The sequence below is a fragment of the Mesocricetus auratus genome, unplaced genomic scaffold, assembly GCF_017639785.1.
Source record: "Mesocricetus auratus isolate SY011 unplaced genomic scaffold, BCM_Maur_2.0 Super-Scaffold_100006, whole genome shotgun sequence".
Classification (NCBI taxonomy): domain Eukaryota; kingdom Metazoa; phylum Chordata; class Mammalia; order Rodentia; family Cricetidae; genus Mesocricetus; species Mesocricetus auratus.
Window position 1 is genome coordinate 45,687,722 of NW_024429190.1, and position 23,597 is coordinate 45,711,318.

Genomic DNA, 23,597 nt, shown 5'->3' on the forward strand with positions numbered 1-23,597 from the left:
TTGGAGAGATGGAACAGTGGTTAAGAGAGGGTAGCACTACTCTTACAGAGGACCCAGTTCAGTTCCCAGCACCCATATCAGTGTGCAACTGACGACCTCAACTTACGACCTCCTATAATTCCAGTTCCAGAGCGCCTGGATCTCTCTTCTAGCCTCCATGGACACCTACGTTCGTGTGCACATGCCCATACACTGATATACATGTATGCATATCATTTAAAAATAAATCTTTTTAAAAAGTATATAAAAGTAAGGTAGGTGCCATTTCCTGTAATCACAACACTTAGGAAGCAGAGGCAGGAGAATCTCTGTAAAACTAAGGCCAGCCTGGTTTACATAATGCAAAACTAAACAAACTAGGCCTACATAAGGGCAATCCTGTTGCAAACAACAGCAATAACAACAAAACCCATAAAGAATTTATACTAAAATTGTGTTACAAAGTAATTTGGAGCTTAAAGGCTTTGCTTCTGCATGTAGGAGTGTAGGAGAGGAGCATAGAGTAAGCTACTAGCTTCACAATGTTTTCATAGTTGAGTCTGTTTTTTGGCTCTAGTTCGGGACTATCTTTTAAAGTGCTGATTTTATAGCTCGGATAGGTTCAAGTACTGCTGTTACTCTCCAGTTTCCTTTCTGAGAGTTGAGCAGCTAACAGCAGTGAGGGAGAGCATCATTTCGACAAGAGTTAGTAGCATCAGCAAGGAGATACAGGACAAGGGATACATTTCATGGAGGAAATTTGTATTTTCTAAAATTGTCTTAAAAAAAACACTCTAGTTTTAAGTATAGGTAATTTTTCTTTACCGGCACCCGACACAGACCTTTCGGGGAATCAACACAGCCGCATGGATGTGTGGAGAGGCTGTGGCTGGCTTCTGGAGAAGGAAGTCTCTCTAAAACTTGGAAGTATTTCCAAGTAATTGGTGATTTTGAGGAAATCCCTCTACAAATATTTTGTGAGGTCCTACTGTGTGCCACATATAATTTTTTAGCACCCAGTCACAGTTTCAGTCGGTGAACTTTTATTGTCAATTCAGGAGAAGGGTCATTTTCCCTACCTTTGTTTTTCTAAGACATTTTAGATCTTCCTTGGATTATTTCATCTTTCTGTTGTTAAATGGAAAAAAAATCTTCATAGATGTTTAAGCCGAGAATAGCATGCCATTTGGCTAGAAGCAAGTAATCGTGGTCTAAATGCTTTGAGGCGTTCTTAGGTAGTTTATACAATGGGATTTCTACTCCCCACACCTCACTAAAGTGACCAGAGAAAAGAAATCCAGCTTTCATTTTCCTAGTACATACTTACTTTTAGATATGTTCATGGAGCTTTCAGATACCTTTGGAAACATTTTGACACACCATGGTGTGAATAGTCAGAGTGTTGGTGGGCTTTAGATAGGGAATAAACGTTATGTGTGTTTTTGAAGACACGTGAATAAATTTGAAAATAGTATGCATATTTTCCTGTGTATGGCCAATTTTTCATTCTGATTTGTAGCAGAGGGATGGGAGACTCAGTTGGATAGTACTGCTTCTTATACATGTATTTTCAAGTCTATTTCACTAAGTTTTCAGACCTGTACTAAATCTACTTGCATGAAGAACACTTGGGAGATGTGATCAAATTTCCTTTAAGACAGAATCTTCAACAGTCAAACTTTGTAAATTCAAATATAAACACCCAGTTTGAAACAGAATTCTCGACTTTCATATGTTAAAAAAATGTTTACCTTTCCTGGCATCCTGCAAAACCTTAATCCTATCTGGTCCTCCTAATGGTTTTTGTTTGTTTGTTTTGTTTTCTTTGTTTTGTTTTTTCCCCTCAACAATTTTATCCTATAACTGAAGCAATCAGTCATGGGCCTTAAGAAGCCGTCAATATTCTGATTTTGTTTTGTGCTTTTTGCAAGTGTTTAAGGAAAGACCACACTGAAGAAACTGCTATTCTAATAATGTTTTGTTTTTCTTTCCTGATGTAGGAACCTTGATTATAGCCGGAAGCTGAAAAACGTAAGTGTTTTAACATCTCTTTTCAAGTTTGTATACTTTTGACTTTAATGGTCCAAGGTTGATGTTTAGCTAAATGCAGTGCATCTGATAGGCCTTATTAGAAAGATTCTTTCTTAGGAAAAAACATATGCCTCTCCCATAGAATAGTTAATAACTGGGCTAAAACTAAAAATCGTAAATTTGAAGGTTTCACTCTAATCAGAATTCAATCTAGAAATAAACAAATAAAACCTTGTATTCTGTGTGTGGTTCATTTTCTTAAAACAGTGATTGGTTTCAACATTAACATTAGCCATTTCCATTTGTGGCCCAGATTGTAGTCAGCACACATTAGTTATGTTATGGTTCTAGTTAATGTCCTTACATTCAGGATTGTCTGTTCTCTGGGAATTTATTTGTACGAACTCAGTTAATAAAAGACCTTCTGGAAGTTTTGAAGGATTCATAGTGTAAGAGGTAGAAAACTGAACCGTATCATAGGACTCACACACAAAGCTATACTTTGGGCCACGGCCAGCTGGACCCATATGCCTAAGTCCCATTATCCAGAGCACTTCCTGGCCCACCATGGGGAAGGTAGTACAATAAGTCCTTCCTGGCATAGATGAAGCAATAAGACAGAATGTGAGCATAAAGTCGAAGATTTTTCTATGGGCTTCTGATCCATATAATTCAGCTAAGGAGCACATCTTCAGCCAACCTCCTTTTTTTTCCAACTCAAAGTAAAGAACATTTGTGCTTTTGTGGACAGTTCTTTGGAGAGACAGCACAAAAGTAATGTAGGATAGTAACTTCAGACCATTGGATATTCATGCACATTCTTCAGCAGCCAAGTTTGTTTAATTGATAGCAACTGTGTCAGGGCTAAAATTTTCCCATCTCAGATTAATGGGGATGTGGCTACGCTCTGATGCAGGAGACTTGCAGGCCCCGTTCTCTGGGCATTGCTGTCTTCTGACTTCACTCAGATGAACTGTGCTGATCCTGTGCTGTGGAACACTCAGTAACCTTTATGGCTCCTTTGGGATTTTTGCCATCCATTCCAGGAGGCTCTCTGTGCACACAAGTGGAAATTAAGGGCTTCGAGAACACCCATCTCAAATGGAGCTGACAGTCTCCTGCATTGCTGGTCTGTCCAAAGAGTTTGTGGGGAAATGCTGTCTGATGAGAATGTCATTTTGGAGGATTTATTTCCCCTTCTTGCTCACTCAAAGATCACTTTCTCACAGCCTCCTTTTTCCTAGAGCTGGAGACTTACTTGACTGAACCGTGTGTCGGGTCAGCTGAGACAGCATTGGGTTCCCATTACCTCGATCTCAAATTAATGGGTGCCTCTTGCACTGGTTTTCACAAGTCACTGCTGCTGAGTTGTTCCTTCCTGCCTTGCTGTTCCTGGAGTGTTACTGCTTCCCAAGTTGAAATGTCACCCTGCAGGACAAATCCTCCCACCCTGATGCATGGTTTTCTTCCGTAGGTGTTAGTGACCATTTATTGGCTGGGGAAAGCTGCAAACAGCTGTGCGTCCTACAGTGGAAGCACGCTGAACCTGAAGGAGTTTGAAGGACTGTGGACTCAGATGCGAAAGGTAACTTCGGCTTGTCTTCCTCATCCTGTGAGGGCTGAACAAAATGGAAAAGCAACATAGTTTTTAAGATTATTACAGTTCTGGGGCTAGAGTGCTTAGTGGGGAAGAGCATTTGTTACTCTTCCAGAGGACCTAGGTTCGGTTCCCAGCAGCCGCATGGTAGCAAACAACCTTATGTAACTCCAGGTCCAGGGGATATGATGCCCTCTCCTGACCCCTGACCCCTGTGGGGATACATGCAGAGAAAACGCTCATACACATAGAATGAATAAAGTCCTTGCTAAAATGAAGATAATTATCATTTGCATGGTGGAACTGTACTGACCCAAGGTATGCACTCAAGAAAAGGGTTGTTTGTCTTACCCAGAGCCCATTGCCTCCTGAGTCTCACATCACTTGAAGTTTTATACTTTGCACTCTTCAGTGAGGGGCAAATCTGAGCCGGCTCCAACTGTAGTTTCAAAAGAAGGAGTTTGGTATGTTGGTGTATGGTTTGGTACACCATGGAGCTTATGGCTTGAGATGATTGAATTAAACAATGTGGCATTATACAAAAGCAAACAGGAGTCCTGCACTTTCAGATTAAAGGTCATTGTGCTCGCCTGTTAGGGCCTTGATGTGGGTGAGGTGATGCCAGCCACATCCTTTTCATGGCTCCCACCCTGGACAGGCTCTGAGAAGCTAGAAGTATTTCTTCTACTGTGTGTGTCTGGTGACCATCATATCTGGAAACTCAAAAAGTGGTTTTAAAGTTTGATGTGTTTATTTGACAAAGTATTGGATGGCACTAACAACTTGGTTTGTTTGTTTGTGGGAAAGACTAACAGAAGGTAAGAATTTGTTAAGGAAGCAGTGGAATGCTCTGCACGTCCCTGCCTTTTAAAGGCTCAGCAATATAGTTAATTCATACGAAATATTGGTTCATAGCGTTGCACAGGAGAATCCCTGCCAAGAAGCCTCTAAGCAGTAAGGCTCACCTACGGTTATCACTCATATGTTTTGATCAGGGCCATCTCAGAGCACAGATCATTGAGGCCCCCAACCAGACTAGCTGAAAGTATCAAAAGGGCCAGCAAGCTGGCTCAGTGGGCAAAGATGCTGCCACCAAGCCTTGTGACCTGAGTCCCATCCCTAAGACCCACATGGTAGAAGGAGAGAACTGGCTTACACAACAAGTATATGCCCAAATAACACAGACACAGACAGACAGACAGACAGACAGACACACACACACACACACACTCAGAGAGAGAGAGAGAGAGAGAGAGAGAGAGAGAGAGAGAGAGAGAGAGAGTTATCAGGATATTTAGAACTTTGTGACTTAATTCTGAAAAGCAAGAGTTTGTTCCAACTTTCTAACAATTTGATCTTTTTTTTTAAAGCAGTGGTTCTCAATCTGTGCATCTAGACCCTTTCACAGGGTCGTATATCAGGTATCTTGTGTATCAGATATTTACATTATGGTTCCTAAGAGTAGCAAAATTACAGTTATGAAGTAGCAATGAGATAATTTATGGTTGGAGTCACCACAACATGAGGGACTGTATTTAAGGGTCACAGCATTAGGAAGGCTGAGAATCACTACCTTAAAGCTAATAGTCTCTGCATTTGCCCAAAGCCAGTCTGACTCATGTATCTATAATGGACAAAGCAGGACTGGCTGTGTATTCCATGTAGAGGACTGGCCTGTGTGCTTTAGGCCCTGGGTTTGATCCCTGACACTAAAAAACAAAACCAAAGACGATCTTTGTATTTACCATGGCATATAAAACAAATATGCCCATACAGTAAGCACAACACATTGTATCTTTCCTTGGCTGTCTATTGCATGGTGGAACTATTCAGAGTGTCCTTGCTGATTGGGAGTTGGCAGTGTAAATGGTTGCTTCTATATTCAATTGTACTCGGGTAATAGGAGGTGGGTCACCTGTTGAAAACTATGTCAGTCCCACAGCTCTGCTGGTAGCCTGGGGAAGAACCTAGTCTGCTTTAGCTCCCTGCCTGCTGAGACGATGCCTTCAGCTGCCTTGAAGTAGCCTGACATTAGCAGCTGCTTCTGTTTTGAGGGAATGTAGATGATGGCACAGGCTAGGATGCAGGGGTTGGCACTGCTGGGCAAACTATGGCTCTTCACGATTGTGGCCACTTGAGGTACTCCCATGTCGTAGCTGTGCTTGAGAACAGATGACCTGAAAGATACTGGTCTATCCAAATGCTGGCAGTGTTTTACAAATGACCTGCGTTCTTCCATGGTTTCTCTTATGATTGAGTTCAACTGCACAGTGTAAAAACTCAAAATAGCAGTTGAAAGGAATATTTCATTTCTTCTCATGTTAGTGGGATTTGGATGTGAGCAAGTAGTTCAGAGCTAGTGTGGGAGGTTCTACACCAGGGCCATGCCAGAAAACCCAGACCCTTCTGTCCCTTGTGACATCATTCTCAGCCTGAGGCTTCTCCCTGCTGGCTCAAGCCGGCTGCTCGGGCTTCTCTGTCACATCCACATTCAAGTCAGGAGGAAGGAGGAACAGAAAAGGGGGCTATTCTTTAGCACGCATTTAGAAAATTACACACTATATCCTGCTGTGGTTTGAATGCCCCCCTATAAAACTCATGCTGGACATTAACTGTGGTGGTGGTAACAGGAGTTATTCTCTCAAGGCTATTTGCCCATGGGGAATACAAATGGATTGATGCTGTGGTCGCCAGAGTGGGTTTGTTATCCCCGCCATGTTATCAAGGCAAACTGTCCATCACACACACATGCTCTAGGTTGAGAATGGCTTCTACCATGTTGTGGAGGCCTTTCTCCATGCCAGCGCCGTGACGTTGGACTTAGCAGACTTTGGAACTTTGATATGTAAATACTTTTTAAATTATCTAGTCTGTGGCATTCTGTTCTACCAAAAGAAAATGGACAATAACAACTCCCAACTCACATCTCATTGACTTGGACTTGGTCACAGATTTATACCCATCTGCAAGTAAAGACTTGGAAAAGAAAGGTTTTACTTCAGTTATAAAAAAAATAAGCCGGGCATTGGTGGCGCACGCCTTTAATCCTAGCACTCGGGAGGCAGAGGCAGGTGGATCTCCGTGAGTTCGAGGCCAGCCTGGTCTACAAAGTGAGTTCCAGGACAGCCTCCAAAGCCACAGAGAAACCCTGTCTCGAAAAACCAAAAATAAATAAATAAATAAATAAATAAATAAATAAATAAATAAAATGTTTATTTTACTAGACGAGAAGTAGAGGTATTTTCTGAGACAACTGAACACTTTGTACAGAGGCCAGCTGAAATAAATTTGAAATTAAATTTGTGTCTTCCTCAAAGGGGACTAATTAGAAATTTTAATGCTGATTTTTCTAGTGGGAAAATGTGGGCAAAATCAGTAACTATAGAGTACATATTTTATACCTAATATATAGAGAGCCCTTAATAAGAATTCTGGAATGGAAGGGAGCTTGGTGTTCTCAGTGTCGCGAGCAATGTAGGTTATTTCTCTGTGACCTTCACTCTTATTCCCCCATGTCTTCTGGAATTTATTCTCTTTCCTGTAAGCAATCCAACCCTCATAAAGGGATGTGGCTAATAGCATCTCCAGGGAAGATCTTCTAGTTCCTTGAAAGGTAAGGGAGTATTTCCTCTAAGCCCAGAGGTATAATCCCAAGGAGTGGCTGTTCTGTTCTACACTAGCCATTGTGTCCATGGGTAGTATGGAGTAGAATGACTGACCTACTCCCTTCCTGATCCAATAGGTGAGGTCATCAATAAAAGGGGAAATGTGACTGGCAAACAAATGCAAGAGAGACAGTACATAAAATAGCCACTGTCATCCTACCCATTCCCTAATTTTGTATCCCTATCAGAACACAAGGTTCCTACAAACAAGGTGTTTGTTGATTGACTTTTATGATGCTGTGTTCCTGGGGCTAGAATACTACCTAGAAGGCACTTGGGCAATATCAGTGGAATGAATGGCTTCCACAACCCGTGAGATGAGTGAGGGATGGGCAATCATGTTGGGGAAGTTAAACCTCAGACGTGTTGGAGCAGCACTCAGCCACCCCATAAATCACACTGCAAGCAGAAAAATGTTAAGTTGTCCAGAGAAGGCATCTGGAGCGTCTTAGATACTGTCAGTCATCCACGGGCCCTTGCTGGCTCTCAGTAACACTCACAGGAGGACTAGGAAGAAGGGAGACTATTGAAGCCCAGAGTTCCTGGAAGCTAGTGGCTCCCATTCCCTTTATGACCCCTCTTTCACTGCAAGAGTGAGCAGTTGGTGCAGGGATTGATTCCAGTCCTCCCTGCCTTCTCTTGAGAACTCTGACAGGAGTGCTCTGCTCCAGAGGAAAGGCACAGACAGTACAATTAGACCCCACGAGAGACTTAGACATACCTGTCTGTTAATTTATATTCTCCACCCTCTCCCAAAGCCTTATTTTATAGCACCCTCCCCCCAAAAGGGGGTGGTGACTTCATTGAAACCCGTAGAACTGGAAGTCCAGTGGATAGCCACATATTTTGCTTTACCTATGGTGTTCCTGGGAAGCCAGCATGGCCAGGGATGGCCACGGTGACCTACTTCCCATTTTTCAGACTGTCCATGGCATTTATTTCCCTACTGGAGACTCAGTACTGGTTTACTACATAGTCATGAACATGGTAAGCTTTCTACTTTTTCCCATGAGCATGGGGAGAAAGCTGCTGAAGCTCTAGGAACAGACACACTGACCCTCTTTCTTTCTGAATCTTCTGCAGTTGGAGGTGTGGGGAAGACCCAGGCTTCAAGGAAAGCCTCTCTGATATTATTTTCTTGAAAATTCGGTTTTTTCATGTTGCACCAAGCAGTCTGCAAAAATGTCACTTCCAGCTGCAACCAATGGCCCCACCCCCTGAGTGTCTGTTTTTGCAAGGCATCAAGACATAAGTAGAGAAAGAACAGATCAGTGTGCAAAGTGTTGCCTTTGACACCAGTATATAAATATTGCATAATTTCTATATTAAAATGTATATGCCTTATTGAAGAAATAGTAGCTAAAACCATTGCTGATACTTTTTAGAGTCATTATTTTTGCATCATCCCCTGTTCTGAATACTTTCCACGTATCACATGTTTTATAGTCCTAGAGGCCCTGTTGGGTGGGTATCATTACTAAGTCCCATTTTATAGAGGAAGACACATGAGGCCACATGAGTTGTCCATCACATAGCTAGCAAGATTTAAAGCCAGCCATTATGACTTCTAGAGCAAAGCTTTTAGCCATGACCCTAACTTGCATCTTTTCTGTGACATGTCTCCTTCAGTCATTTACTCATAAACAGAGTTAACTGGGAGACATAACTCAGATTGGCAGCTTTCACTTTGCAAAGATGCAGGCAACATCCTATCTTGAGCCATCTTGCCAACCCCCAGAAATCAAGTTTTAGGTTTTATTTTTAAATACTTATCATTTACTGTGAGGGCTAAGTAACTCTCTGATTCCTATTTTTCTCTTCTATAAAATAAGGATATTATTAACCACGTTGGCTGGTTATGGGGGTAAATAACATGATATGCAAAAAGCATGACCCAGACATATAGTAAATGGTCTCTAAAAGTAAACTTCAGATTTTAGTCATTTGGTCGATGAGTAATTTATAATAATAACTGCATTCCCAAGGAAGCTATATTTGAACCTCTGTCTAATTCAGGTCTATATTTCTCAGTGAGTCATGAGTTCTTTTTTTCAACTTCCCAGGCCTGGATTTTGTTCCAAATTCTGTTTAACTTTTGATCTGCAAGTCATTAACCTTACTTTCCATAACTGGTATTTTTGCCTCACCCTAAACCGGTGGTTCTCAACCTGTGGTTCTCAACCTGCTCAGGGAGTTATATGACCTTTTTACAGGGGTCACACATCAGATACCCTGCATGTCAGGTATTCACATTACAACTCATGACAGTAGCAAAATTACAGTTATGAAGTAGAAACAAAATAATTTTATAGTTGGGAGTGTATTAAAGGGTCACAGCATTTGAGAACCAGTGCCCTAGAGTGTCATATTGCTAGATTCACCCAGGCAATTGGCTGGGTCTTCAGGGCATTAATTGGCTGGGTCTTCAGGGCATTAATTGGCTGGGTCTTCAGGGCTTTCCTCCCAGCCCTGCCCCCTGTCCTCTTGTCCTCTCTTCCTCCTTATGGGAAACCCAAGTATGCCTTGTGAATTACAATCATCCCATTCCCCATGCCTATCTCCCTAGGGTGGAGAATGGGTCAGAAGCACTCCCACCCCCTGCATAATTGTTAGAAGCAGCCAGCAAATATGTTTCCTGCAAAGCACGGGCTCCCAGGAGCACCTCAGACAGAATAGACCAGCATCTCAAACAGCAAACATGGAGAATGCTGATTTATTTTTTTTTTCCTTTCCATTGGGAATGCAGGGGGGACCTCCGTGTGCATCCCGGGAAATCTATGGGGCAACATTCCACTCTTTATCCGTGAGCGCAAACTCCTGTGCCAGTGTGATCCAAATTCTCGATTTCTAGAGACAGTCTCGGGGATGTTAAGCAGAGGTTTATCTTTGAGTGACGGGAGTTATTTTTGTTTTCGTCAGCCTGGACTATTGTAATGAATGCGAAGGCACTGCCGGGAACAAGGCTTTTATTATAATACGAGGGTGAGGATGGTTTTGACTGACCTTTCTTCTGCTGCTGGAGTTTCAGTGTTTTAGTATGTGCCGCTTGTGCTGGAAAGAATTTATAATCACAGGCTGTCAAAGACAGCCATTGTTCTCCCCGCTCTGAACATGTGGGGCAGCCACAAGTGCCTGCAGCTCCCCCAACGCCAAGAGCTGGCGAGGAAAGAGTGCATGCCTGGATTCTTCTGAGGCATCAGGAAAAGCGTTTTGCATATTTTTCATTGCTTTTTTTTTTTTTAACTTTTGCCTCAGAAAGACAGCTCGCTTTCAGAGCAGGAATTTCCCTGCAAGGTAGCAGGAGATGGAAGCACGCTGCTCCAGAATTTTACAGCCCTGACTCTGCCTGCATTTGCCAGAGAGCACAACCCTGGGCAGTGGCGCCGAACTAGGGACTGGTCCCACAGACATGCGGTTATGGATTCTGAAAGACAGGTCAAAGGTTTTGTCTTTATTGTCAATGATCATTGCATTCTTGTGAATCCAAACTTCGTGACTTTCTATATTTAATTACTTTTTTAAAAAATAAGGAATGTGAGTTGCTTGGGGCTTTTTTAAAAAAGTTGCACATGATATTCTGATTGGAAGGATGCAGCAGAGAAATGTTGAGGAATTGGGTAATCACCTGTTGATACTCTTTAGTCTGGTTAGCGCGCTGCCACGACTTTTCCACACCAGATTGCCTGTGCAAGTATCTTTGCGGACCACTGGAGGTCGGATAGTAGATGTGTGCTTCAGTCATATCTGAAATTCTTCCGTTTTATTTTGGGACAGGAGACTGATGACATTGAGAGCCCTAAACGCAGTATCCGAGACAGCGGCTACATTGACTGCTGGGATTCGGAGCGCAGCGATTCCCTCTCTCCTCCTCGCCACGGCCGAGATGACTCCTTCGACAGCCTGGATTCTTTTGGCTCCCGCTCCCGGCAGACACCTTCACCAGATGTAGTTCTCAGGGGAAGCAGTGATGGTAGGCTGGATCTTCCTACACTGTGCTTCTTGGAGTTAAACATTAACAGGAGTTTCAGGGTAAAAGTTAGAGAGTTGAGTGCTTGGGAGGGCAGTCTCCCTATCCACCTGGCTGGAGTCTGGTAATTGTATAAAACGGAGAGACGGGGACAGAAAAAAAAAAAAGGTCTTTGGCTGTTGTTTTTCACGGCTTTCAGAATTTTTGATTGGCTTTGCCAGCAGTTCATTTGAACACTGCCTCAGTGAGTGTATCTTCTGTTGGAAAATGTGTTAGATCATTCTTGCTGTGCAGACCATTAGCTCCTAAAGTGTACTCAAGTTTATACAGTGTGGGTACAAGGAAGGGAAATGTTTAGTGAGTAGCACACTATGTAAGTGAAAATGGAACAGCTCTCCAGAAAACTAGACGTGCTCTTTATATCCTTAAAGTTGGGGGGGCAGGGGCTGGGGCTGTGCCCCTCTTAATTAGTACCTGTTTTATCAATCAATTTGAAGCTTAGCACATCTGACTGGTGGGCTAGCTCAAAGCAAATTGCCATGAATGAATAATGCCTAGCCAGACTGCCTGTTGGCCCCCAAGGCTGAATTTTATGTAAATCCTGTCGATTTGATAATGGAATGATCATTATTTTCTCAAAAAAAAAAAAAGTGTGGTCCTATAGCCTGATTAGCCTAATGTGAGTTCAGTGACTGTTACTAAGAGCTGCTTGGTTTAGTTCTCTTGTGCCTTTGGGCTTTTTAAGGAGGGCAGCTGGCTTGACTCTGCATGTGTAAACTTGCAGAAAAACAGCAAGGATTCTTTTTGTTTCTATTTTGGCATATGTTGCTTGATTGATTGCAATATTTTGGGATATTCTACTGTCTGAGACCAAGATTACCTTTTGTGGCTACAGTATTGCTTTCTGTATAAGATTTTTACTGTAGCTCTTTAGTTTGCTTTCTGAAGTACTAGAGATTGACTCTAGGCCTTGTAAGTTCTAGGTGAGTGCGGTACCACTGAGCATTGCCCTAAGCTCCCAGCTATGCAAGCCACTGTGATCCGTGAATGTTTCACAGGTCCAGGGCATCAGTTAGACTAGACACTCAGCATGCAGTATTTTATTTAATCTTCAACATAGATGTTGATGTCTGGCCATATCTTAGTTTATGCTTACACGGAGCTGGGAGACACCCCTAATCCTTATTTTACAGATGTGTACTTAGGAGTTTAAGTCTTTGTCTCATCACCTCTAAATGTCAGAAATCATTGTCAGTCTAATGGTTTAGCTGTGTCAGCCTCAAGAAGCATGGGTCCAAATGGATATTTTTAATTTACCCAGACTACTTTCTCTTTACCGAATAGAAGTTGTATTCTAAAGCCACTGAACAAATCTGTTTGCTCAGAATGCACACTTTAGAGCAGACAGATTCGCCTCAGGGCCACGTAGTGTGTGACTCCTAAAGAATTCCATGGTACATTGTGAGCTGCTTGAAAAATATTTCTGCAATTTTATTTGACATCTTAAGTACCACCCACAGAACTAGAAGTTAAAATACCAAGTCTATGATCTAATTATGCTTTGGTATAACCCAAGCATGGGTTTGCTTTTGCAAACACCATCTCAGCCAAACTATTTTGCCCATGTTGTTTGTTTTAACTTCTAAAAATTACGACTTTTTTCACCTTTTTTTTCGTGTGTGTGTGTGTGTGTGTGTGTGTGTGTGTGTGTGTGTGTGTGTGTGTCTGTATGATTGGTACTGTGAATGTTGTAGTCTGTCACTGGCTTCAAGGGATTCAGAGTTTAAACTGCATCTTGAAAGCATTTGAGATGGTGATTAGTAATAGTATACTAAAACATCCCAAAGCACAGCTTAGTTGTAGCAATTAAGACTGATAAACCAGAGACTGTATATAAATGCTTTCCCCATCAGATGAACAATGTAGACTACAGCCTTACCAATCCCCTCACTGGGCACTTTCCACAGGCTTTACCAGTCAATCTGATATCCTAAGGCTTATCTTCCTGTAAACTAATCAAGACCTAAGGAAGAATTTTATTTTGTTTTGTTTTTTGAGACAGGGTTTCTCTGGGCTTTGTAGGCTGTCCTGGAACTAGCTCTACAGACCGGGCTGGTCTTGAACTCACAGAGATCTGCCTGCCTCTGCCTCCTGAGTGCTGGGATTAAAGGCATGTACCACCACCGCCCAGCTAGGGAAGCTTTAAAAGAAAAAACATTTCTTAATTTTCCTTTCTAGTATGTTCCTTTAGAATGATGCTAACCAGTAAGATTGCTAGTTCTAATGAATAGTTCCATGTAAGGAAGACTTTTTTTTTTTTTTGGTATGTCTTAACATTTTTTTATCGTAACATTCACAATCAATTAGGGGCAATTTTACCAAAAAATTATTTGCCTTTATATTGGGTCCATATGGAAGACTTAAGCTTTGTTATTAATTCAAAAGAGACAAGCCACGTTCAGAAGCACCATGACTCTGAGTTGGATATGGTTTCCTGGTAGGAAAGCTGTAAGTCCCCAGGCTTGCTTCAGCCATCTCGTCTTGCCATACAGGTACCAAGTGCCACCTTCAGCCTCAACTAGCATCACCTGTGAGGTCACTCAGGAAACTTCATTGGACAGGAAATGCAACCTTGCACTCATGTGCCTTGTAAATTAGTAATATTTCATAAACATGACTCATTGTATTAATTCAGTATGCTTGTTTTTTTAAAGATGTTATAAAATAGAAATAGAGTAGGCAAAAATAAAGTGTTAGAAAAATGACAAAGTATTTGTAATTTGGGGGTATTTAGCAGCAAGTATGTGGAAGGAAGAGGGGGTGGAGAAGGAGGGTAAGGTAAACAGAATAGCTCTACTTGCTGGCAGCCTCATGGAAAAGAAGGGTGAGACTTTGATAAAATAATAATGCACCGTGTGCCTTGTTATGTTTTCCTAACTTTGAACATCTGGGGAGAAGCCAATCTAGTAAATTTCCATGTCCACAGGATGAGGTGAAATAAAAATGTGTCTCAGGTCTAGCCTTACGATTACTTAGGCATACCATGCCAGCTTTCCCGAGGTCCTCTGTGCCACTTCATTGAATCCTGACAACAACACAGGCGAGCACTAGTGTCATCTCTGTATAGGCCATGGGAACCTAGGGCACATGGGATTTAAGCTCTCAGTGTCACAGAGCTAGCATGTAGTGAAACTAAAATGCCATCTTGGCTGTATGTCTATGAAGCTACCCACCTTACATCTAAGCCCTGGGACATTGGCAAGTTAACATTTCTTAAAATGTCTGTTAAGAAAGTTTGGAAGGGTAATTTGAGACTTTCACTATATTTTAATAGTATTTGGACATTATACAGAACTATGGCCCCTAGACAAAAGGTTGAGGGGTCCAAGACAACTGTAACCATCACTAAGCTGTCATAGTAGACAGAAAACTCATTTGCTTTTTTTCATTTATTCAGCACAGTAGAACGTTTCCCCTCATTGGGACACTTTAAGACGTTTTTCTCAGAGTGCTATTCTTACAGGACAGAACTTTGGGTGTCTGGAGAGCAGAATCCAGTTTCCCTGAGCCCACACTAATCGGCCATGGGGGTAGGGGGGTATGGCTTCCTGAGCCTGTGTCTATCTTTATAAAGAGAGGCTACTATCAAGTGGCAAACAAATCCACGTGCTTGGCAAGGCAAGGTGTGTTCATATTTGTTTACAGGCAACATTTTATTTTGGCACTGACAGATAACACTTGTTAAGACTTGTGGTGGGTAAAGGGGCTAAGTGATGAGTCAAAGACTAAAGTCAGGAAATGGCCAAAATTTCAGAGGAGAGACTATAAGTGCCATGAATAATTCATAGTCTGAATATTTCACACACCATGAACAACTTGTCCACAGCCAGTGCTTTTAACCTTTACGGTCTCTTAAACATCATTATATTATCTAATCTTTGGGGTAAACCTTTCATTCCAATGTTACAGGAGAGGACAGTCAAGTGTGTTAGAGAAAAACTTAGGAAGCCACAGCTCATGTCTGATGGACCCAGAGCTGTTACAACAGAAACAGCAGGCAGCGAGTGTTAAACACTCGGTGCCAGACACTGGACCAGTAGTTGTAGGTGGATTCAGCCCTTGCTGTCGCCCCATAAAGCAGATGGCGCTATTACCCTCACTTTACAGTTTAGAAAATGCAGACTTTAATGGTCAGGTGAGCAAGACTAACGAATAGCAGAGCTGGAAATGAGGGGATCTGGTCTTGCACACTACCCGCTCTGCCTTGTTCCAACTCTTGGCTCTCTTCTTAAGCATAAATGTCATTGTTATCAACATAGTCAGAATGATGTCATGCTCGTATTCACTGATTACGAATTTTCAACCAGCATCAAAGTAGCAGTTACTCATATGATTGTGTTTGACTTAATGATAGCTTCATTTTAATAGACCTTGGAAATCTAACAACGTAAGACTTGGGCAAAAAGCATGTGTTACAGTTATTGGGGCTGTGACCTAGGAGCAAGGCTGATGTTGGCAGAGCAGAGTTCCTTTGCATTCAAAACAAAACACTCTTTCAGCCAAACTAATTCATGTATGTGTCTGAGTGTGAGCTGCCCATTGGCTGCAATGGCGCGCCTTAGAGGCTGTGTACTGAACAGCGCTGGTTTTCAAAACAAAGGGAGAAAGAGCTATGTACCAGGAGGGAAGACATGATCATGTTTAGGGACGTAGGAAGAAGACTGTCAGTCCCCAGTTCAGGGAACTGGGAAAACCGTGTAAAAGAAGATGTAACCTCTTGGAAGGTAAACTCTCAGTGAAGTCCAACTGGTCACTCTCCTAACTTCTGCCATTCTTATCTGTCTTTGCTATGAGATAATCTGCATCTTCTCCGTGTTCTGAGGCAGGGTTAAAGATACATGAAGACAATTTCTAACGCATACTTGTCAGAAGGTCTAGCACAGTATACTCTGGCTAGAGATCAGTAAAACCCCCATTGGGGAACTGGTGAGATTTTCTTTTGAGAGTGGCCAAAGTGCAAACCCTGGCAGGCAAACGATTCCACACAAATGTGTAATTCCCAGCACATTTAAGCTTACCTCTATTTAAAAAAAGAAAAAACAAACACAAAGAACAAAAAACCAACAACAACAACAATAAAAAAAATGCTTGTAGTTTTTTGTTCTTCCCTCATTGAAATGGAGGCCTTTTTCCAGAGGAGGTTCATTTAGACATTTCCCAAGGTATGAATTCTAGAACACACAAGAGTTACCCTTGATCCTATAGGGATGTCACCGGGTGTCTCTGCGAACCCAACACACTTTCCCAGTATTCATCCTCTCTTTCCCAGGAAGAGGAAGCGACTCGGAATCCGACTTGCCACACCGGAAGTTGCCGGATGTGAAGAAAGATGATATGTCTGCACGGCGGACTTCCCATGGTGAGCCGAAGTCTGCAGTGCCTTTTAACCAGTACCTCCCGAACAAAAGCAACCAGACGGCCTACGTCCCCACGCCTCTGAGGAAGAAGAAGGCTGAGCGGGAGGAATACAGGAAAAGCTGGAGCACGGCCACCTCCCCCCTGGGCGGGGAAAGGCCCTTCAGGTAGGAATGAGGTTTCAGAACTTAGATGCACCATTGTGAAGGAAGGTCAGTGGCCAGAGCATCCCAGAGGGCTTGTCATAAAATACCGATTTCATGAAGGTACCTAGCACCAAGAAACACTTCGCTGAGGAGCAGATGCTCTGAGGCCAGTCTTGTTGACAGAATATGGAAAATACATGTGTCACGTGTGTTCTCCTGTGGAGGCTGCCCCATTTCTGAGCCTGTTACAGAAAGACCCTCGATGCATTCATATCAGAGCAAGCAGAGATGAGAACGGCAACCACGGGGCTTGAGGACCAAGTGTAGACAAGGGTTAGAATAAATAGAAGACATGCTTCTCATTCTTTTAGAGATGGAAACTATACCCTTAATCTCTGCATTAAGGTACATGTTTATTCTGAAAGTATTTGTTAAGTGCTGAGTATCAGTTGTGTGCTAGGCGCTATCTTTTAGAATTTGGGGACCAGATATAAAAGATAAAGAGTCCCTGTCTTTAGTCATCTTATAAGTACTTTAATATCTCACTTTATTATCCACTGAGGAAATATTCTGTTAAGAATTTTGCTTATGGATAAAAACTAATGAACTTTACCTTTTCAGCACAGAAAAAAAATGTTTTCCATATCAAGTTTGCAGGAGTCCTTGATCAGTATGTAGGAGAAATGCATTGTATTAATTAGCTGCACTAAGTTGGGCTCACATGAGCAGGATCACATTCCCAGCTGTGACTGTTTATTTTTTAGTGAAAAGCGATAAGAGAATGTCTTGGAAGCAATGTCCATCTGTTCCCTGACCTGTCTATTAGCTTAGTAAGCCCTGTTGTCCAACTCACTAGTTATCCTGAAACGATAGAGGAGGAGGGGAGTGAAACAGGGTCCCCTGGTGAAGACAACCCCAGCAGCCCTCACCCTGGGTTAGAACCTCCGCCCTGCACTGGTCATGGGGATGAGGCTGCCGTGCCGGCTGCCATTCCTGAAGACAGAGACGCTGTGGAGAGCCAAAAGCGCAGAAGACTAGAGCAAGCTGGGATCAAGGTCATGCCTGCCGCCCAGCGCTTTGCCAGGTTAGCTCTGCCAGCCAAAGGCTGGCCTGGCTGGCCTTCTGCATGCCCGCAGGTTTGGACCCCATCTAGCAAGTTGGACTTCTCTTCCTGTTTCCCCAGTTGCTACGTGTCCATTGCATCACTCTTCTCTGCTCTGTACGAATAGAAATAGATATTCGGCTTCGGGGCATGTCTCTGCTAAGTCCTTGGCTAGTTAAAGTGGAGATAAAGTGTGAGCTCCTCCGTGCTTCATTAGACCCCATCCCTGTGGTCGGTTATTATGGGCTGCAGGATTTACCTAGCAATAACATTTTATTTTCCTATTGCTTGTGTCTTGTTAACTTTCATACTACTCCTAAATGGCTCATTACCTCATGTGACAGATCCATCATTAGACTACGTCCAGTGTCTTGAAATAGGGAACCATCTATTCATAGAGAATAACTGACTTGCAAAAAATACACTTGTTTTCTTAAGGAGTAGTGAGGACTGGATTTGTCAATGTATTTTCTAAAGCATGGTGATTCAAAAGCTAAGAAGGGAACAGTGACTTCTCTTCATCACAGCTTCATAGGGTAGGTGAGAGAAAGTGTCTTAACAATCAAAGCCATGACATTCTACAGGTCTACAGTTTTATTGGGAGCTTGGAAAGTTTGTTTATTTTTATACATGAACCACAGTGATCCTCACAAATAATCTTGCAGCCAATACTTATGTAACAAATTGATGTTCAGAGCAATTTGACACTTGAAATTCCTTTCATACTTGCTGTTGCTTTTCATTCTAAAAGGTCACTAATACACTCATTTGTTTTCAGAAGGAGAAACAAAGGATGGGTGACTATATTACTTTTCTTAGTGCTGTGAAAAAAAATGCCTTACCTTAGCCATTTGAGGGGAGAGTGATTTATTTATTTTCGCATAGTCTCAGGGGACTCTAGTCCATTGTGTCAGAGAAAGTGTGGAGGTGGGGGCAGTATGGTCATCTTGATGGGAGCGTGAAGCAGTTGGCTTTATTGTGGCAGGCAGTAGAGAATGGATCAATATGGCCAGGTTACAACCCCCCACCCACAGGCTTGTTCCCAGTGACTCAGCTCTGCCAGTCAGATCCTAGGTCCCATCTCCCAAAACAGTGCCACTATCTAGAGATCAAAACAACAAACATATGAGCCAGTGGAGGTTCTGGTGACAGTCTGTATTCAGAATATACAAGGATAGTGAGTGACCTGTAGAGCTGGCCATAGCTGACCTGGCAGTGGAGGTTCTGGTGGCCGTCTGCATCCAGAGCATACAAGGATAGTGAGTGACCTGTAGAACTGGTCATAGCTAACCTGGCAGCTGGATTCAGGTACTTTGACCATAGTATTGCATCTTCCTCCCATGAGTGTTATTTCTCTATGTGCTCCTTGTGTGGCTATTTCCGTGGTCTAGTTCTTAGTGTTGGCTTTTATAGATTTAGTTGTAGGGTAGCTTTGTGTTGATTTAAAAAACATACACACACACAAAGAATATATTCCTTCCCTGTTTGTGATATCCCACAGTTAATTTGCCTACACTAAACATGTGTTTCTAGAAATTCTGATGTAAAGTCTGCCTGTGTTATAAGGAGGTCTCTGAAATAATGAAGAATAATATCATACTGTATCTTCTGAATATCCAAATATTCTTTGATTGTGTTTGAAATATACTTTCCCTGTGTCCTTCAAGCATCTCTATATCTCAGAGGCCAAGCTATGAGCTGACTAGAGAAATGAATAGCAACCCCTCACCATGAACCATTTTTCAAACTTGGCTGACTCCCCTCTTTAAACTTAGAACATGATTAGAGTATTACTAAGTTATACAGATAAGCGCACAAACATGCAAAATCAAATTTCTACATCTCTGATGCATATGCCTTAACCTTATCATATCTGTGAAGTCCTTTAGCTAAAATTCATCGAGAAAAATCTTTGTCTTTGGAGCCTTTGGAAGAGCAGTAGAGGGTCATCAAGGAAATGCAAGGTGCTTATTGGGCACACACAGGAAAAGGATGACAGAGCACAAAGTTGTACACAGGTTGGGAGTTCCATAAGTGACTTGTGCCACTTGGTGGGAAGGCTATTTTATAATCAAATATTGAGTTCTTTGATAACAGTTCTCATTCAGTGTACAAACATGGAGTCACGGTTTAAAATGTGATTCTGGTGGGAGCCACTATATTTAGTGTCATTTTTGCTTCCTTGCATGATTGGTGTTATTTGATTTAATTCTTTTTTTTTTTTTTTTTTTTGGTTTTACGAGACAGGGTTTCTCTGTATTGTTTTGGAGGCTGTCGGTCCAGCCCGGCCTCGAACTCACAGAGATCTGCCTGCCTCTGCCTCCCGAGTGCTGGGATTAAAGGTGTGCGCCACCACTGCCCAGCTGTCTGATTTAATTCTTATCTGGGCCATCCATGTTGACTAGGAAGCAGGAGTTTGTTAATGTCGTCACACCTCAGACTTTGTCACACAGCATTTAAAATCATATGGAGGCAGCTATAAATATTCCTAGAGAACGTCCCCAATAGAAGAACCATTTATCTGCTCCAGTCACCAAGAGTTTATTTGGTAGACAGTTTTCAGCTGCTAGCTCAATCCTAAAGCCACATAACGCCCATGCCACCAGCCCAGCATGTCTACATTTTTGTCACTTAACTTTATACAAAGCAAGGAGAGCTGAAAGTCATTCTAAGTTTATCCACACTTGGGATCCTGCTTTTACTGTGGCAAAACGTTGTTTAACTGGAATGAAATGCAAATCGTGGGGCAGGGAACTCTTGGTGTGTGGAAAGTGAGAATCTAACTCATTGAACTACTCCAATGTCTCTTAGAGCGTTTGACCTCAAGTCTCTTGACATCCAAGTGGATTCTGGCCATCACATTTTTGGACCCAGCAAGAAAAGCTAAAGATAATTCTTGAGGGCTGTTTGTCGGGCATGTGCTGTACAAGAAAGGGCGTACACAGTGCGGGGGTGGGGGGACAACCTTTCTAGCCAGACCATTTTTTTGTCTCCTTCCCTAGGACCCTCACATATGTCTGTGCATTGCTTTTAAGCCAATATATACACACAGCAGAGGTGCATGTCATTCCATTTTCACATGAGGTCAGAAGCCAATAAGACCCATATTGCCTGTAAAAAATAAATCAGGATGTATCTGAGCATCAAGGAGCAGAAAGTAGGGCTTCTCAATAAATGTGTGGCAGTTAAGATTTATTAGAGTTTCCATCGGTTTTTAAAAAAAGTATATAAACTGCTTTTTCTTCTATTTTATTTTATGACCATGTTAACTTGATTACCCTTCCCCCTAAGATTCTGCCAAAGAAGCCAGATTTCTGTTTTTAGGAGGGTAAAATAAGAACCAAGATTCACTTCCCCCTAAATTAAAATACCATAGAGATTTGGGCTCTCTTATTTGGTGCTTCCCATTGGAGAAGTAAATTTTTTTAACTGAATTATAGGTCTCATGTGACTGTAGTTCTCTTCTAATTATTTGCATGTGTTTCATCACCCAGTATTTTCTGTTGGTCTGTGAATCTTCTCAACCACATGGTAATTAATGACAGAGGGGACAACCCTCCAAGGGACAATAGACATTTTAGAAATCTTCAGAGAAACAGCAGATGTAGCCAGTGCCAGACACATACTCTTCCCTTTGTACCAGATGCTGGCTCCCTGCTGATTTCTGCACAGATCCCCCAGTCTAGGGACCAGACAGACTCAGGCATGACCTTTGTGACTCTGAATGTGTCTGCCGTGCCTGGAGACAGGGTAACAGAGAGGTTTCTGCTGTTGCCCATGACATTCCCAAGAGAACGAACAGGCCTTTCTGGAGAGCCCAGTTTCTTTCAATAGAACAGTCTCAGTGCCAAGCCAAGCTGGCTGCTCATTGCCAAGTAAACGGGGTGAAAGAGAATGCCAACTCTTCCTTAGTTTATTTATGCTGTGTGTGTGTGTTACATGTGCGTATTTGTGCTCTTGAACATGCGGAGGCTAGAGGAGGACATCATTTATGTTGCTCTATCAGCCTCTACCTTAATCCCTTGGTGCAGGGTCTCTGATTGAATCTGGAGCTGGGCTAGTGGCCAACAAGTCCCAGTGATGCCATTGCCTTTGCCCCTGCCCCCAGCACAGAGATTATAGATACAAGTGCAGCCACTCCCCTTAAGTGGGTGCTGCAAATTTAAAGTCAGGTTCTCTTGCTTGTACAGCAAGGGCTCACCTACAGAGCTATCTCCCCACTCCCCTTTTCTCCCTTCCCTAGTTTTAATCATTATCTCATCTGCTTTGAAATATATAAACCTTAGAAATTTTGAGACAAACATTTTCTCTGCCCTATCCTATGCATTGAGTAATCTCCCTTATCATGATGGCATTCCTATTTTTTTTAAAGATGAGGCTAGCAGGGTTGCCAGGTTATAAACTGGACTCTGCATTTCTCTGTAGTGGAACTAGGTCTTCAACTTGTGATCTTCCTGACCCAGCCTCCCAAGTAGCTGTGACTGTAGACCTGTGCCTTTTGACCCCACTAGAATTCAGTATTTCAAATTACATATGGATTGTATTCCTTCTAGTGAAAAATGTCCACCCAGCAATCACCAAGCCTAGCAGTCTGAACAGTCTGACTTGGCTGCTTGTGTAGGTCGCTTTAAAGTTACTTAACTACATCTGTGAAACTTCAGCTAGCGACCTTAATATTCTCTGCAAAATAAACATCCTAATTACTGGTTTGTAGGGTTCTCTTGGTCATCAGTCTGTGTACCAGTGTCTCAGACTCATAGTTATTGAAAATTAAAAATATAACAGAGTTTAACAATAAGCTGCCTTTAAGAACTAAATAATACAGAAGTCATTGAAATATTCTTGGTACATAGATACTTGTGACTATTCTTCTACATATCTGCTTTCAGTGCATTTTTATTTTGAGGTCAGTAGTGCCAGCCAATAATTTACATATTTTTTCATTTCTCTGAGATGGCCACAAAGCTCTGAATTTACAGAATTCATACAATGAACAAGAATTGCTCATAGTAACAGTTTTCCAGTTGGAGTAAAGATATTTCTGAGCTGGCACATCTTAAAGTGGCCATTGATAGAGACGCTTTATTCAGTCTCTTCTCTGGAGCACACATATCTAAATGGACATCACTTGAAACAAGTCCTGCCACACTGGGCAGTTAGCCTAAACAGAAACAGTAGGGGAATTTGCAGCCCAGCTGGGTTTGCAAGATGCATAAGGTACCAGATTCGCACAGCTCAGATTGCCGTTGTAAATTGGCAGAGTCATTTGCATACATGCATACTTTTTATTTTTAACAAATTCTTTCAGAGATGAAGACCAGGCCCCCCCCCCAGTCAATAAGTGGAAAGAATTTTAGTCTTAGACTTGGTTCATACTGATGATCTGCCCCACACACGGGTGCAAGAATATGTGAGATGCTCCCTATAGAAAGGGCTTTGTAAAATATTAAATGCTGAGCAAAGTTGTAAGGTACAATTAGTTAGCATTCCACTATCATCAATTCTCTCAGTGTTGCTGTGCAGCGCAATTTACAACTCTATTCTAAGCACAACTCACAAAAATCCCTTTATTTAGTAACCAAATTACTTCCCTTTTTCCTGTTCTCATGGTAATGATAATGCCCCCTCCCTTTTTCTCTTTTGGTATGATGCTCTGCTTTCAAAGCTGTTCCTGGCATTGTTGTTTGTCCAATCA

General features: G+C 42.2%; 1 protein-coding gene across 8 annotated transcripts in view; it reads left to right on the plus strand.

The window, feature by feature from the left end:
• The window catches only part of Limch1 (LIM and calponin homology domains 1), a 306,367-nt gene that overhangs the window by 217,843 nt on the left and 64,927 nt on the right, over nt 1–23,597 (plus strand). For 5 of the 8 annotated variants that reach the window (XM_040747148.1, XM_040747145.1, XM_040747149.1 and 2 more), the window contains exons 5-8: nt 1,980–2,010; nt 3,485–3,595; nt 11,047–11,242; nt 16,569–16,821. In XM_040747148.1, the coding sequence (XP_040603082.1) occupies nt 1,980–2,010; nt 3,485–3,595; nt 11,047–11,242; nt 16,569–16,821 (591 nt within the window). Of the gene's footprint in view, nt 1–1,979; nt 2,011–3,484; nt 3,596–10,495; nt 10,708–11,046; nt 11,243–16,568; nt 16,822–17,656; nt 17,885–23,597 lie in introns of those variants that run through there. The other 3 variants (XM_040747146.1, XM_013116532.3, XM_013116534.3) reach the window with 3 other exon arrangements.